General features: G+C 35.6%; 1 protein-coding gene across 1 annotated transcript; it reads right to left on the reverse strand.

The window, feature by feature from the left end:
- Positions 1-3,554: 3,554 nt before the first annotated feature.
- Positions 3,555-14,558, reverse strand: LOC105304094 (zinc finger protein 677). The gene is made up of 3 exons (XM_023522050.1): positions 14,536-14,558; positions 10,850-10,976; positions 3,555-5,426 (listed from the first exon to the last, which is right to left on the reverse strand). Exons 1-3 carry the CDS (start codon positions 14,548-14,550, stop codon positions 3,619-3,621), a joined length of 1,950 nt encoding a protein of 649 aa, XP_023377818.1. The 5' UTR covers positions 14,551-14,558; the 3' UTR covers positions 3,555-3,618.
- Positions 14,559-14,871: the final 313 nt, after the last annotated feature.

The following is a 14,871-nucleotide window of genomic DNA, read 5'->3' on the forward strand; positions in this document are numbered from 1 at the left end:
AAGGTAGTCAAGGATGATTGAGATATCAATTGACTTTGTTTTTTATTCTAAGAGTATAACACTCCACATAACCCTAGGTGTTTCAAATAAGTGGAAAAATTATTACAGTCCTTAGCGTTTTCTGACTTACAGACTTAACTTCCTTTAAACTCTATCTGAATCTAAACGAAGTTAAATAATTCTCTAAGTTTTAATATCAATATTCTGATTCTAGTATCAGGATAGGAAAATGAAAGAATCAATTTTGAGATGTTTTTCATCATGCCATCCACCGTAAAGTGAGAAATATGCAAAAGGCTTGTAGTAGAATAGTCTTAATATCACTCTCAGATGTATTTTAATACTAGACTATAGATAGTTTTATAACTGTTATATCACAACCAGCAACATTCATAATTTGGGCACCTACATTAGTATTTCCCATGAAGCAGTAGAGACTACAGTAGGATTTCCTTGGGAACACAGAATATATTTGAGGGGAACATTTAAAATGGTTATTTTAAAGTTATGTTTGTTCCCAAAGACATGAATTGTGTTACATTATAGTTTTCAATTTTCGTTTTCATTTTTATTCATTTTATTTTCTGTATCTACAATGCTTTTTCATCTTAAGTCAAAATTATATTAAAAACATATACTATGGGTATCCCCATTCCAACCTGCATTTAGTTTTTACAACACAGAAGATGCTATATATAATAAATATTCTGATTTGCCTTTTAAGTATGGTGAGGATTACTCCAATATTCCTGATACATGACCATGTGTTCTAATTTCTCAACCACCTTGCATCAATGCAAAACCATAAAACCAATTTTGCCAAATAGGGTGGAAATACTTCATTAATCATCTAAATAACCAAGTATACATTTCTTATAAACTACATTATTATTACAACTAGCAATTCCACTTCTACAAATATATTCAAGTGAAAACATATGTCTACCAAATATCTTTTAAAAGACTGCTTGTAGAAGCACTTGTCAAAATGTGGAAAGAGCTCAAAGCGCTATCAAATGATGAATGGATTAAAAACAAACAAACATGAATTACTCACCAATAGAGTTATGAGTACAGAGAACAAATTAATGGTCACCAATGAGAGTGGGGTTAGGAAGATGCGTGAAAAAAATGAAAGGGATTTAGTACAAATTGCCAGTTGTAAAAATAGTCTTGGGGATGTAAAAAATAGTACAGCATAAGAAATATAGTCGATAATACTGTAATAATTGTATAGTGTCAGATGTGTACTACATATTTAGGGTGATCACTTTGTAAGGTATAAAAATGTCTAATCACATTGCAGTACACCTAAAACTAATATTGTACATCATCTGTAATTGGAAAATGATTTTTAAAGTAAAACAAAAAATGTTGAGGCACTCATAAATGTTACATTGGAGGAGTGGAATAATGTATTTACAGTTTTGACATCTAAGGGGTCTTGCTGGCTGGGGGAGGGGCTGCCCCTCCCAGGGCCACAAGTGAGTACCATCACCACAGCAACACTTGGTAACACAAGCCAATCACCATTCCCTCCTCTCTAGCCATTTTTAGAACAAATGAGGACGTCTACCCTGCTCTCCCCAGAAAGGGGAGTATTATCACACTTTAGTATATGGAGTCATCACTCTTAATATCCAAACTAGACTTTGAATGGGGCTCCATCCTATTCCAGTGGAACACAAGTGAAAACTAATAAAAATGTGTTAGAGAGTGAATATATGAAATCTCTAGTTTATTTTTTAAAATTCAATTTTGTATGTTCCTAAGAAACTCACGAACACTACTCTTGTGGAATTATCCCCCTGAGCACTCAAAACACAAAAAAAGTGTTTTCATCCTTCTTCTGAAATTTTCTTTTATTCCCTAACTTTTCCATATGCTTACTACATTCTATTTTTATTTGATGTAAAGGTGTAACCCATGAGTCTTATCTCAGGAAAAAAAAAAAAAGACATGTAGAAATATAGTCATATGGTGTATATTCAAGAACAGGAAAAATGGTTTTAGCATGTGAGATTCTAAAATTGTACTCTGGTATTTTAATTATAGCTATAGAAGTAATGTGGGATATACTATGGAGTGTACAACTCAAATACAAATTATAAATATCATTTCAACAGAGTGCCTAATGATGTACTATTTAGGTTCATTATAATATGCCACAGTGAGGGGGAATATGCACGTGTGAATAGAAGACACATAATTCTTCAAGGTAACAAAATTATGTTTTACTTATTTAGACATAAGTAATACGATGCATTCTAAGTATCCAAATGAATTTCTATGGCCAAATGTAAATCCCTCATAGGTGTACTCTGGTTCTTTTGATTAAACTGTCTTCTACTGACTTTGTGTCTTCAGTTTCCAAAAATAACATGAATTTTCATTAACTTATAACAGCTGTTAACTTTCAAAAGGAAGGAAGACCATTATTCCACCTCCATTTTTTCTACCATGTATGCCATCTCATGTATCCCATTATTCTATTCACATGAAAATCTCATTCTCTCAATGTCTTGGCCCACTGTTTCCTAATCATCTGGTAGAGCAAGCTTTTCCTATAGTCATCAGCAGAGGCCCTCAGTCACACTAGTAAATCTAGAGAAGTGGCAATCACCTTAAATTGCACGATAATTTAGATAATAGTTTTACATCTATTCTCTGCCACTCCCCATGCTCTCAAATTTATACCTTTTACATCTTAAAATTAGTGTCATTGTCTTTCCAGGTTACATGGATCCGAATAAACCCCACCTAATGAAGTATGTCCTTTCATCTTAATGATCCCTTCCCTGAGACCATCATGGTGAGACATGAAAAGCATGTAATGAAAGTATAACATCAACAGATTTCAAACTTCAAGTTCTAAGTCATCAAAAATAATGTAGCCTTTCCAAAATAAATAAAAACATTTTGTAAACTGAAGTTAATTAATCCTTATCACAGATGCCCTTGCTCCATGGACATGTATCATCTCATGAGTTTTAAATAACTTTAACTTTTATTCTCTGGAATTTGACATTTGAAGTTGGTTAATCTTCAAACCTAATAGACCTAGTGCCCTCAGCATGGATTTTCTTATGTGTAATCCATTGAGATAATTGGTTAAACAATTTACCACCCTCATATCTATAATATCTCTGTCCAGTAGAGGTTTAGGGGTATCCTGAGGTCTTTGCTTAAAGACCTTAACACATTTGTATGTTTTTATCTTATATGAATTCTTTCATGACCACAAAGTTCACAATTTTGTAAATCCCATCACACATTATATTTGTAAGGTTTCTCTCTAGTAAGAATCCTGTTGTGTTCCTCAAGGCTTAACTTTGGATAAGCCTTGCTGTACATTAAATTTGCGTGGTTTCTCTCAAGGATGTATACTCTGATTTCAACTGAGGTATCAGCCTGGATTACAGGCTTTGTGATAATTAGTTTTCTATTATTTCTCTCACAATAGAGTCTCTGATTTGGAGTAAGTTTTGAACACTTGCATAAGTTTTGTCTCAATCATTATATTTGTAAAGTTCTTTCTACTAAGAATTCTCCTGATGATGCACAAAGCTTGTGCTTTGAATAAAAAGCACTGCCTCATAAATTATGTGTATACTGTTTCTATTCAGAATGTATTTTCTGATGCCTTTTAAGGTTTGCAAATTGGGTAAAAGCTTTGCCACACTCATTACATTTGTAAGGTTTCTCTCCAGTATGGATTCTCTCATGTTTATTAAGATGTGAACGCTCTGTAAAACCTTTGCCACATTCATTACACTTGTAAGGTTTCTCTCCACTATGGAATTTCTTATGTTGAGTAAGATTTGAACGCTCCATAAAGGCTAAGCCACACTCATTGCATTTGTAAGGTTTTTCTCCAGTATGAATTCTCCAGTGACGTATGAGGTGTGAACTGTGACGAAAGACCTTGCCACATTCATTGCATTTGTAAGGTTTTTCTCCTGTATGTATTCTCTGATGTTCCATAAGGCCTGATCTTTGTATAAAAGCCTTGCCACACACATTACATTTGTGTGGTTTCTCTCCAGTATGTATTTTCTGATGCATAGTAAGGTGTGCCAATTGGGTAAAAGCTTTACCACACTTGTTACATTTGTACGGTTTCTCTCCAGTATGGATTCTCCTATGTTTATTAAGAAGTGAACGGTCTTTAAAGGCTTTGCAACACTCATTACATTTGTTAGGTTTCTCTCCAGTATGAGCTTTCTCGTGACTACAAAGGTGTGAACGTGCAATAAAAGCCTTATCACATTTATTACATTTATAAGGTTTTTCTCCTGTATGAATTCTCTGATGTTCCACAAGGCTTGATCTTTGGATAAAAGCTTTGCTACACACATTACATCTGTGTGGTTTCTCTCCAGTATGTATTTTCTGATGTGCAGTAAGATTTGTAAATTGGGTAAAAGATTTGCCACACTCATTGCATTTATAAGGTTTCTCTCCAGTGTGAGTTCTGTCATGACTCCTAAGTTGTGAACATTGGCTAAAAGCCTTACCACATTTATTACATTTATAAGGTTTTTCTCCTGTGTGAATTCTCTGATGTTTCATAAGGCTTGAACTCTGGATAAAAGCTTTGCCACACACATTACATTTATAAGGTTTCTCTCCAGTATGGCTTTTCTTATGTTGAGTAAGATGTGAATGCAACATAAAGTCTTTGCCACACTCATTACATTTATAAGGTCTCTGTCCAGAATGAATTCTCTCATGATTCATGAGTTGTGAGCTTTTAGAAAAAGCCTTCCCACAGTCACTACATTTGTAAGGTTTTTCTGTAGTATGTTGTGTTATCTTGTATTGTGCAGGTAACAAAGGATATTTAAAAATCTTCCTATATTTATTACAAAAGTTTTTGACAGTAGAAGGAATTCTTTGAAATGATGAAACTGAGAAACAATTGTTGACAGACTTCTCAACTTGACTGCATTCATTAATTATCTCCTCAATTTGAAATCTCTGCAGGTCAGGCTGGTGTGCTTGCAAACTTAATCCAGTTCTATTTTCCAAACATTTTACATACTTGTTTTCAGTATTGCTTAAGTTGTTTTTCAGTTGTAAGAAATTTCTTATAAAAATCTTGTCATGCATGAAATATTGGTATGTACTATTTCTTACAGAAACACTGTCCTTTTGAGAAAAATTAATTGAGCATTTATCATGCTGTTGATCTTTTCTACGAGTGAGATTTCTGTTATGGGTCAAAGGCACTTCTTTATAACTTCTCTCATCATATCCCCACTCACTCTCAAACTCATGCACATTTTCCCAGACTTCCTTGAAGATACAATTCTTGACAACATGGCTATCATTTCTTTCCAATATCATTAGATGGTATAATTCATCTTTATTAATGTCCCATCTTGGTGGTAATTCCTTGATTGAAAATCCAACAGTAAGGCTTCCTATCAGAGTTAGGAGATAAATATTTTAAACTAAATTACATAATTACACAAAAAAATAATATAATGAATACAGTTCTGAAGTTTCTCAAACACAGTCTTTAAACAGCATTGCAATATACAATTTTTTTAGTTTTGTTTTATAATATTTTTCATGTTACTGTTTTCTCAGACCTTAAATATAAATTTTCAAAGCATACACTATACACTATACATAGTTTTTGGCTGTAAAACTGAATAAATAAGTGATACTTCACAGTTAGTTAATCTATGTACTGGCTGTTATAAAACTAGAAGCATGAATCATAATTGAGATTTCAGACTGTCTTCCCTAATTCTTAATCTTTATAATAAAGTGTGCTTACTAATAATGTGTTTAATAATGTGTGGGGATATAATGCAAGAAAAAAGATACCAAAAAAATCAGCATATAACATAATAATAAATTAAATTAGTAACCCATGATAAATCTAGCAGATAGTTAATAAGTAACCCCAGTTATACAGAATAATAGTCTCTGAAATTCTAAAGAATTATTGCATTCTGAAATACCTGGTTCAGGTAAACACACATTTTTGTAAAGATTAAGAATTAGGAAAGAATTTCTGAAATCTCAACTATTATTTCATTCTAGTTATATCATAGAGAGTATTAGATCAATTCCCTAAATACAGAGTATCATTTAATTATCAGTTATAAGGCAAAAATAGTCAATACTTTGAAAATAATTATGAAAAAACATTAGAGATTATAACAGGTCAAAGCAAATACCAGGAGCTTAGGAAGAAATGTTTCAAAGGAGACAGACCTTCGTTGTATCATTTATACTGTGACTGTCCTACCATTCATAGACAATAGGAGTCATTATGTCCTGTACATGCTGACGTACAAAGTGAGCAGCCTGTGATGCTGATCTGAGCAAGCTGTACTGGGAATAAGTAAGGGATCTTTCCTCATGCAGAGTATGCAGTGTGGGGAGGATCTGGTCCTGTGAAAACGGGTGTCTGGGTGCTCAAAATTAATCTACTAGAAGTTACCAGTATAGGAAAGACCAAGACTGGGATTTAGAAAAGCAGGAGTGAGGGGCAGGGGGTAATATGGTAGGATCAATGCTTGTGCTTACAAATCTATGGGAATATAATTGTGCTTGGCAGTTAAAACCCCCACCATATGATCCAGTAATCCCTTTACTGAGAATTTACCCAAAAGATTTGAAAACATATATCCGAAAAGATATATGCACACTGATGTTCACAGCAGCATTATTCATGGTGGCCAGGATATGGAAGGAACCGAAGTGTCCTACAACAGATGACTGGATAAAGATGTGGTACATATATACAATGGAATATTACTCAGCTATAAGAAGAGATGAAATACGCCATTTGCGACAATATGGATAGACCTTGAGATAATCATGCTAAAGGAAATAAGCCAGACAGAAAAAGTTGAAAACCATATATCATCACTTATATGTGTGCTATAAATCAAAAATCAACAAACAAACATGACAAACAGACTCACAGGCATGGACAGTGGACTAGTGGTTACCAGAGGGAAGGCAGGGATGGGGGAGGTAGATGAGATAAAAGGGGTCAAATATGTGGTGACAAAGTTATCTAACTATGGGTGGTGGACACACGATGCAATATATATATGCCTTATTGTTTAACTGTACACCTGTAACTTATTGGATTTTGTTCATCTAATGTCACCATAAGAAGAAAGGAAGGAAGGAAGGAAGGAAGGAAGGAAGGAAGGAAGGGAGGGAGGGAGGGAGGGAGGGAGGGGAGGGGAGGGGAGGGAAGGGAAGGGAGGGAGGAAGGGAAGGAGAGAGTAGGGAGGGAGGGAGGGAGGAAGGAAGGACGGAAGGCAGGCTCATTCCGTGGGAACTATACTATGGGTATGAGGCAAAAGTGAAGGATATTAGAAAGGGAGAGAATGTGGTGTTACAGGAAGATTGTAAATTTACATCTACTCCAGTGATTTGCTCTAAACATTATTAAACAGAATATCCCACAAAATCCATTTCCAGGCAGATACTCAAGATATACACACATATATACTATTCCAGAAGACAGGTATAAAAATGTTCTTAGCAGGACCTAAAATCATCAAGAGGAGAATGGATGAATTCACTCTGTCTAAATACATGTGGATGCAATTAAACCACTGCAGAGTCCTGCAAGGAAGGGTGCTGCACATTGCTCCCCTGACGAGGACACAGAGGTTGTATGGTGGAAGTAAAGATAGCAGGAGGCTTTTGCCAAGGTTTAAACTCTTTGGAGATGTTATTATATTTGGTAAAAAATAATTTATGAACGACAGTACATATTTCTAAAAAACAGAAATTTGCCAATTTTGGCAAGATTTTTTAATCTATGCTTGTTTGTTATATAAAAAAACCAGAAACTTGTTGGAATTTTAAAATTATTTGAAATCATATCCTTGGATCTTTTAATACTACAATCTGAGACATATAAAAGACATTAGGTAAGAAGTGATCTTCTTATGCATACAAGTGTTTGTACACACACAATTATTATTAGGAATCAATATAAACAAAAGTACTAAACTTTGAGTTCAGAAACATCAGAAAACTGTTCCCTTAAGATATATTACTACATGACCTAGAGCACAGAATCGTGTATGGAACGGAAGGGCGGTGTAAGGCGCAGCATTTAGCATACAATGTTTGGCAGTGCCATGGTGACCCACGGCAAAGGTCTACATGCAGAGATGTGGTCAGCAACATAAGCAGCCAGTAATACACAGAAAACAGGACAGGAACAGGATATATGTCAATAAGAATCAGGTGACTTTGTATGGAAATCAATTGAAAAAGAACACAGAGAACAAAACAGACTTCATGAATTAACTGAAATATATAATTATAAGAACTTTAAGAAATTTTCTGGAAAATATATGCTTTAGAAGAAGTAATAATGAAGAATACATAGAGTGTAAAAATTGCCTTTGTTTCATTAAATAAAGATTTAAATATTAGGTTAGTATACCAAGATGTGCATGACGTAACCAGACGGCAAAAAATTGTTTGTATCAAAAGTCAGCAAAATTAAAACTCGAAGTTATTTTTAGAAAACTACTTATATGGAAATAGGAATGTATCTTACATAAAAAACGATGGCAAATCAATTGAATGGTATTTAAGTAATACAGTACTAATTTTTTTTAAAAAATATGTTCTCAAGATATACAAAATTCTACAATTAAAAAATGCCATAGATTTATTTGAGGAAAATGTTTTCAAACAATGACTTCACAGCCCCAAATTGTAGATCTAAAAACCACTGAGAGTATCATCAAATATATAGAACTGATGATTAAGTAAATAAAAAACAAGGTCACTAATAAAAAATTTGCAAGATGATAGTATCAGTTGCTTAAAAAAAAATACAGTAGGGCTAAAAATGGAGGCATCATTCAACTTTACAAGCTCCCTCAATAAGATGTGTCAAAATCACATACGTTTAAGGTGAATAAACAAGAGCACACACACACACACACGATGCACAATGTGGCATGAACAGTAGTTTGGTCCACAGTCTCATAGGTGTAAGGTTGTGAGCTTGGAAGGTGTTATCCTTAGGAAAAGTTGCTACACTTTTTATTGCCAGCTCAAAGATCATCATATTATATCTGATCAACAGTGTCACACCGCCCTAGGGAGACAATGTTAAACTCAAGAACTAGTTAAACTCAAGAAGTACAAGAACTAGAAAAACAACTGGAAGCATTTATCACTCAGGCTCTCCTGACACTTTCTATCTCAGTATCTGGGGACACAGTGACCACTCTTCCCAGAAGCACTTCTATATGTAACTGGATATTATTGTAACATATTATTCAGTGTTCTCCTTCAAGAATTTTCTGTTGACCAGTAACCCCCTCTATAGGAGAGTCCATGAGAAGTTGTATATCATCTAACGGTGGATCATCACAGCAAATAAAGAGAACACAACTTTAGACTCTTGAAATCTGTATTTCGGAAGTCAAGTTTCAGGCAAAAATCTCAAAGAATAAGAAACCAGAAGACCAAGGTCTTTCTATGGGCCTGACTATGCAGGGAGCTAGAAGATAGAGATAAATATAAGATGAGAGAGTAAAATAACAGGGTCAAATTGTGTGGGTTCTCAAGAAGGGGCTTTGCATTTCACTCAGGCTATAAAGTGAACATGTAGGAATCAGAGAGAGCATTTCAGTGTCAAGTCTTTACATTATCTCTGAGTTACAACCTCAAAAGACCCTCCCCATTCCTGTTACACACACACAGCAAAAAAGGAACTGAAGAAATGGCCAAGGGGCCAGAAGAGGCTCAGAGGGCCTCTGATGAGTCCCAGGAAGTTTCCTAGAACCCCGGATACAATGGAAGAGCTATTTTGTTTCTCTATCTCCTGAGTTCATCCAAGGATATAAAAGGTAAATGATAACCGAACAGGTCTTGGGGTCAGGGCTACCAAGGCCTCAGCTCTGATCTGTAGGGACTGAGAACCAAGAGAGATCAAGGGGAAAGAGGCCTCGCTAGAGACAGCCACCCCAGCCCCACTCAGACCAAGGCACCAAAATGGTCATGGGGGCCATGATAGTGTAGTAGGTTAGGATAAAGCCTTTCCCTGGGCTCTGCACAAGCTGGAGCATCATGGTAGGCCAGGAGTTTAAACGCCACACATTTCAATGACAGAGTGATAAGTGTGTCAATGTGTGTGCTTATATGTGGGAACACTTCCTTTGAGAGCTCTTAAGAAATGAACTTTTATTTTCCAACAGATCTTTCCCATTTAAGGAGAGTACCCAAACAGTATCTGATGACCAGGTCACTCTGTGCCCATCTGAACTCTTACTTGTGGTAAAAGTTCCCACCTGTCTGGGCTTTCCTGTTTTCCCTTCGCTTTCAAGGTTCTTTCCCTTAACTGTCAGCTCGAGAGTATTTATTTAAAAAATCCAAACATGATACACTGTTCTTTCCCCAAACACATTTCTCGGTCCTTGTTCCACTAAGAGGACATTATGGTTCTAGAAGAGTATATAAAAAATCAGTAACTGCATCCTTCTGATTGCTGACAGAGGTCTTTTAAATATGTAAAATATCTACCACGTTCCCAAGAACTACTGAATCAAAAGCACAAGGGGTAAAAACCACAGAATCAGATATTCTTAAAAATTTACCATAAGATTTTCTGCTTTTAATGTCTGCACCCAGCACTAATCAAGAAGTAGTTATGAAGAAAGGGGAAATATAAAGTCTACATGCCACATGAGAAAGCCTTTCCTTCTGGATCAAAACAGCTTCACTTTCCTAAGAACAGGAAGATGAAAGTCAGACAAGCACGTCAGGGGCTCCCAAGAGACTTGCAAGGAAAAACCCAGAAGATAGTGACCAATTTCTGGAGGGAAGTCAGCCTCACCCAGGGAGAGCAGGTTCCTGTAGTTCTCCGCCATCACGTCCCAGTACAAGGCCCTCTGAGCAGGATCCAGGCGTTCCCACTCCTCCGGAGAGAATTCTATAAATACATCCTTGAATGTCAACCATCTCTGAAAGGAAACTACATGTCACCAAGGGGACAGGGAGCGAGTTCTTATTTTAACACAAAAGACAGAAGTAGAGATGTGCAAAAACTAACTTGGTCGGAGTGAGTGTTCCAACTGATCCATGTTAGATAATCTTGAGGAATTTATATAGCTCTAATTTTTTTTAACTGAGTGAAATTCACATAATATAGTTAGCCACGTTAAAGTGCAGTTCAGTGGCATTTAGTACTTTGACAATGTACAAATATCACATCTAGTTCAAAAACATTTTTATTAGCCCCAAAGGAAACTTTTACCCAGTAAGCAGCTGCTTCCCATTCTACCTCTCCCCGCAGTCTCCGGCAACAACTAATGCTTTCTATCCCTATGGATTTACCCATTCTGGATATTTCATACAAATGAAAGTATATGAATGGTGACCTTTTGAGTCTGATTTCTTTCACTTAGAATGATGTTTTTGGTTCATCTATGGTGTGGTATCAAGACAACCTTCCTTTTGTGACTGAATAACATTCAATTGTATGATTATTCCAAATTGTATTTGTTCATTCATGTGGTCACAGACTTTTGGGCTGTTTCTATCTTTTGGCTAATATTAACAGTACTGTTATGGACTTTCATGTACAAGTGTGTGTTTCAATATGTTTTCAAGTATTTTGGGTGGAATTCTACCTAGGTGTGGAATTACTGGGTCACAGTTTAATTTTTTAAGGGTATGCCACACTGTTTTCCAGAGTAGTTATACCATTTTAAGTGAAAGTTACTATTTGCATGGAATATCTTTTTCCATACTTTCTCTTTCAACCTATTCGTGTATCTAAAATGAGCCTTTTGTAGACAACATATAGTGGAATCATGTTTTGTTTTGTTTTTTAAGTCTCCTAATCTTTGCCTTAGTGCAGAGTTTAATTTGCATCTAAAAAAATGACTGATAAACAAAGAATACCCCTGCCATTTAGCTATTTGCTTTCCATGTCTAACCCTTTTTTGTTTTGTAATTCCTCCCTTCCATCATGTCTTTGTGTGCAAACAATTTGGATTCTCTTCATATTTACATTACGGAACTTTTTTAGTTGTTTTCTTAGGGTTTGCCCTGGGGATTACAGTTAAACTAATAATACTTTAGTTTCAGTTGACACTTAGCTTTAATAGCATGTAATAATTGCTGCTTTACTATCTCCCTTTATATTGTTATTGAAAAAAATTACTTTGTTGTATATTTTTCACTCAATAATAGATTTATAATTATTGTTAACACATTTCACTTTTAAGTCATATAGAAAAAAATAAGTTCAACTCAAAACTATAATTTAGGCTTTTATATTTACCTATATAGCTACCTTTACCAGAATACTTTTTTGTTCCTATGGTTTTGTGGTGCTGCAAGTGTCCTTTCATTTCAGCCTAAAGAACTCCATTTAGTACTTCATGTAGGAGTCTATCAGAGTGAAGTCCCTCAGCTTCTGTTTACTGAGAAATCTGGTAACTTCACTATCAGTTTTGAAGCATAGTTTGTCTAATTAATTACTGGTAGATTTTTTATCTTTCAAACTTTAAATATGTCATTCCACTTACTGGCCTCCATAATTTCTGATGAGAAATAGGCCATAAATCTCATTAATGATACCTGTTCGTGAGAAGTCTTAGTACTTTCCACATTCTCTTTTTGTCTTTTGTCTGATCAAGGACCCCTATGAATTTAACAACTTTAAGTTCATCGAGTTTCTTGGATGTATAATTTCATGATTTTTATAAATTTCGAAGGTTTTCAGCTCTTATTTATTCAAATATTCTTTCGGCCTTTTACTCTTTCTCCCTTCCTTCTGAGACTCCTATTAAGTGTACATTGGCACTGCTGACAGTATCCCAAAGTATTCTTAATCTTTGTTCACTTTTCTCCTATTTTTCTTTTGTTTCTACTCCTCAGACTGGATACTTTCAATTAACCTATGTTTAAGATCACCGATTTTTATTCTGACAGTCAATCTACCACTGAAACCCTCTACTGAATTTTTAATGTAAGTTAGTGTACTTTTCAGCCTCGGCATTTCTATTTCGCTCAGTTTCTATAATTTCCATCTTTATTGATATTTTCTATTTGTTGACACACAGTTATTCTAGTATTTCCTTTAGTTCTTGGTCCATGGTTTCCTTTAAGTCTTTGAGAATGTTTAAGACAGTGAGTTTAAAATCTTTATTTGGTAAGTGCAATGCCTGTGCTTCCTCAGGAACACCATCATTAACCCAGTTCTCGTGCTCAAGTTGCCCACCCTAAAGAAATCCTTAGAAAACTGTACTGAAGGCCTGCACAGGAGGAGCCACCGTGGCATTTGTAATAACAGTAAAAAATTGTAAAGACCTTATGTCTTCAAAACAAGAATGCTTCAATGAAAATTTAAGAAAGCAAGCTATCTCTATGCTTTCTAACATGAAAACAACTTCAAGATATATGGTATGTAAATATTTAAAGTTGCAGAATATCAAAGCAAAAAATTACTGAAGAATATTTTCTCAAATCACTTTACAATATATAAGCACGTTTTTAAAAGATGTGCCCTAAGGAAACTAACAATAGTTCCGATGGAGACAGTACACAATGGTGGAAGATGTCAGGGAAGGAGATAGTTTACTTCTTAGTCTCTAAACTGTTATCATTGTGTGGAATTTTACCACAAAAATATATACATGGGATGTGTGTATATGTGTGTGTGTGTGCGTGTGCGTGTGTGTGTGTGTGTGTGTATATATGTGTATGTATGTGTGTATATATATATATATATCACTGAACGACGATTATTGGAATTAGAATTTTGCTGCAGTCTTGCTGGTGACAGAGAGAATTTTGCTCTTTTGTCTTGGCTAAAGTATAACCATTTTTATCTAAAACACCTGCAGCAAGAGTCTCTAAATGAATACCAGAGTTTGTGTGAGATGGGTGTGCAGTGAAGAATTTAAAGAATCCGTATTGTCAGGCAATTAGGTTGATGCAACATTTTAGATCTAATTAGTTAATAAAACACCCTCTCTATCCCTTCGTTTTAACTCTAACCTTCCATTCTATTCCAAATTATAAGTATTTTGGAGTTAGAAATATATTGATTTACTTCAACTTCAAATGCATTTATAAAATAAGACAACGCCAGTTTCCCCATCAGTCTTCTTTTCTAACATTTTCGGGTATTATGCACATTAACACATCACTACATATGCGGTCTCTTTAATCCTGGCTTCTATAGAACCAAAAGGGCATCCAGATGGGGCCCCTGAATAATCCTTACTGACCAACCTGCTGACACCACAGAGCCTACTCCTCATCTGTAACACATGCCTGAGTCCATACCCCTTCACAGGATGATCACCTACAAGGAGCCTCTTCCCAAGTCTCATGTCACTGGGTCCCAGTGAGACGGAATCAGCATGGAGATGAGAAGAGATTAAGGGAAGGCCCTGTGTGTGAGTCAACATTTTAGGCACAGCAGTTTAGAGGCTGAGATTAGTAAGTCCCAATGTGGCATTTTAGGCAGGAGAGAACAAATCCACCAACTATGAACCTGACTTTTACCTGGAAAAGAGCCATTCCTTCTTCTTTCCTCTTCTTCTGGGCTTCTTGCACGGATAGAACTATTCTCTGTGACACAAACATGTTGTTTAATATTTAGAATCCACATACCTACTTCCTCCACAACGAGGACACACACAAGGACCTTAATATGCCCACAAAAACAGGAGGAATGCAGGGAAAACGCACTCCTATACAGAGATCAACAAGTGAGTTTTTCATTCATTTCTTCAGAAAGTGCTTCAGTCTTGCTGAAAACCTTATGCCCCACTACAACTGCACTGTGCTCACCCATCTGGCACTCAGCCAAAGGAAACTGCCTCATCAAAGTTCTTGGGT

This window comes from Pteropus vampyrus, unplaced genomic scaffold (assembly GCF_000151845.1).
Source record: "Pteropus vampyrus isolate Shadow unplaced genomic scaffold, Pvam_2.0 Scaffold328, whole genome shotgun sequence".
In the NCBI taxonomy this organism is placed as follows: Eukaryota; Metazoa; Chordata; class Mammalia; order Chiroptera; family Pteropodidae; genus Pteropus; species Pteropus vampyrus.

Bases quoted from the DNA above. Each gene is read 5' to 3' on its own strand.
- LOC105304094 (XM_023522050.1), bottom strand. The intron at 5,427-10,849 runs GTGAGGCTGACT...TAACTCTGATAG, and splicing joins CAGGAACCTGCTCTCCCTGG to GAAGCCTTACTGTTGGATTT.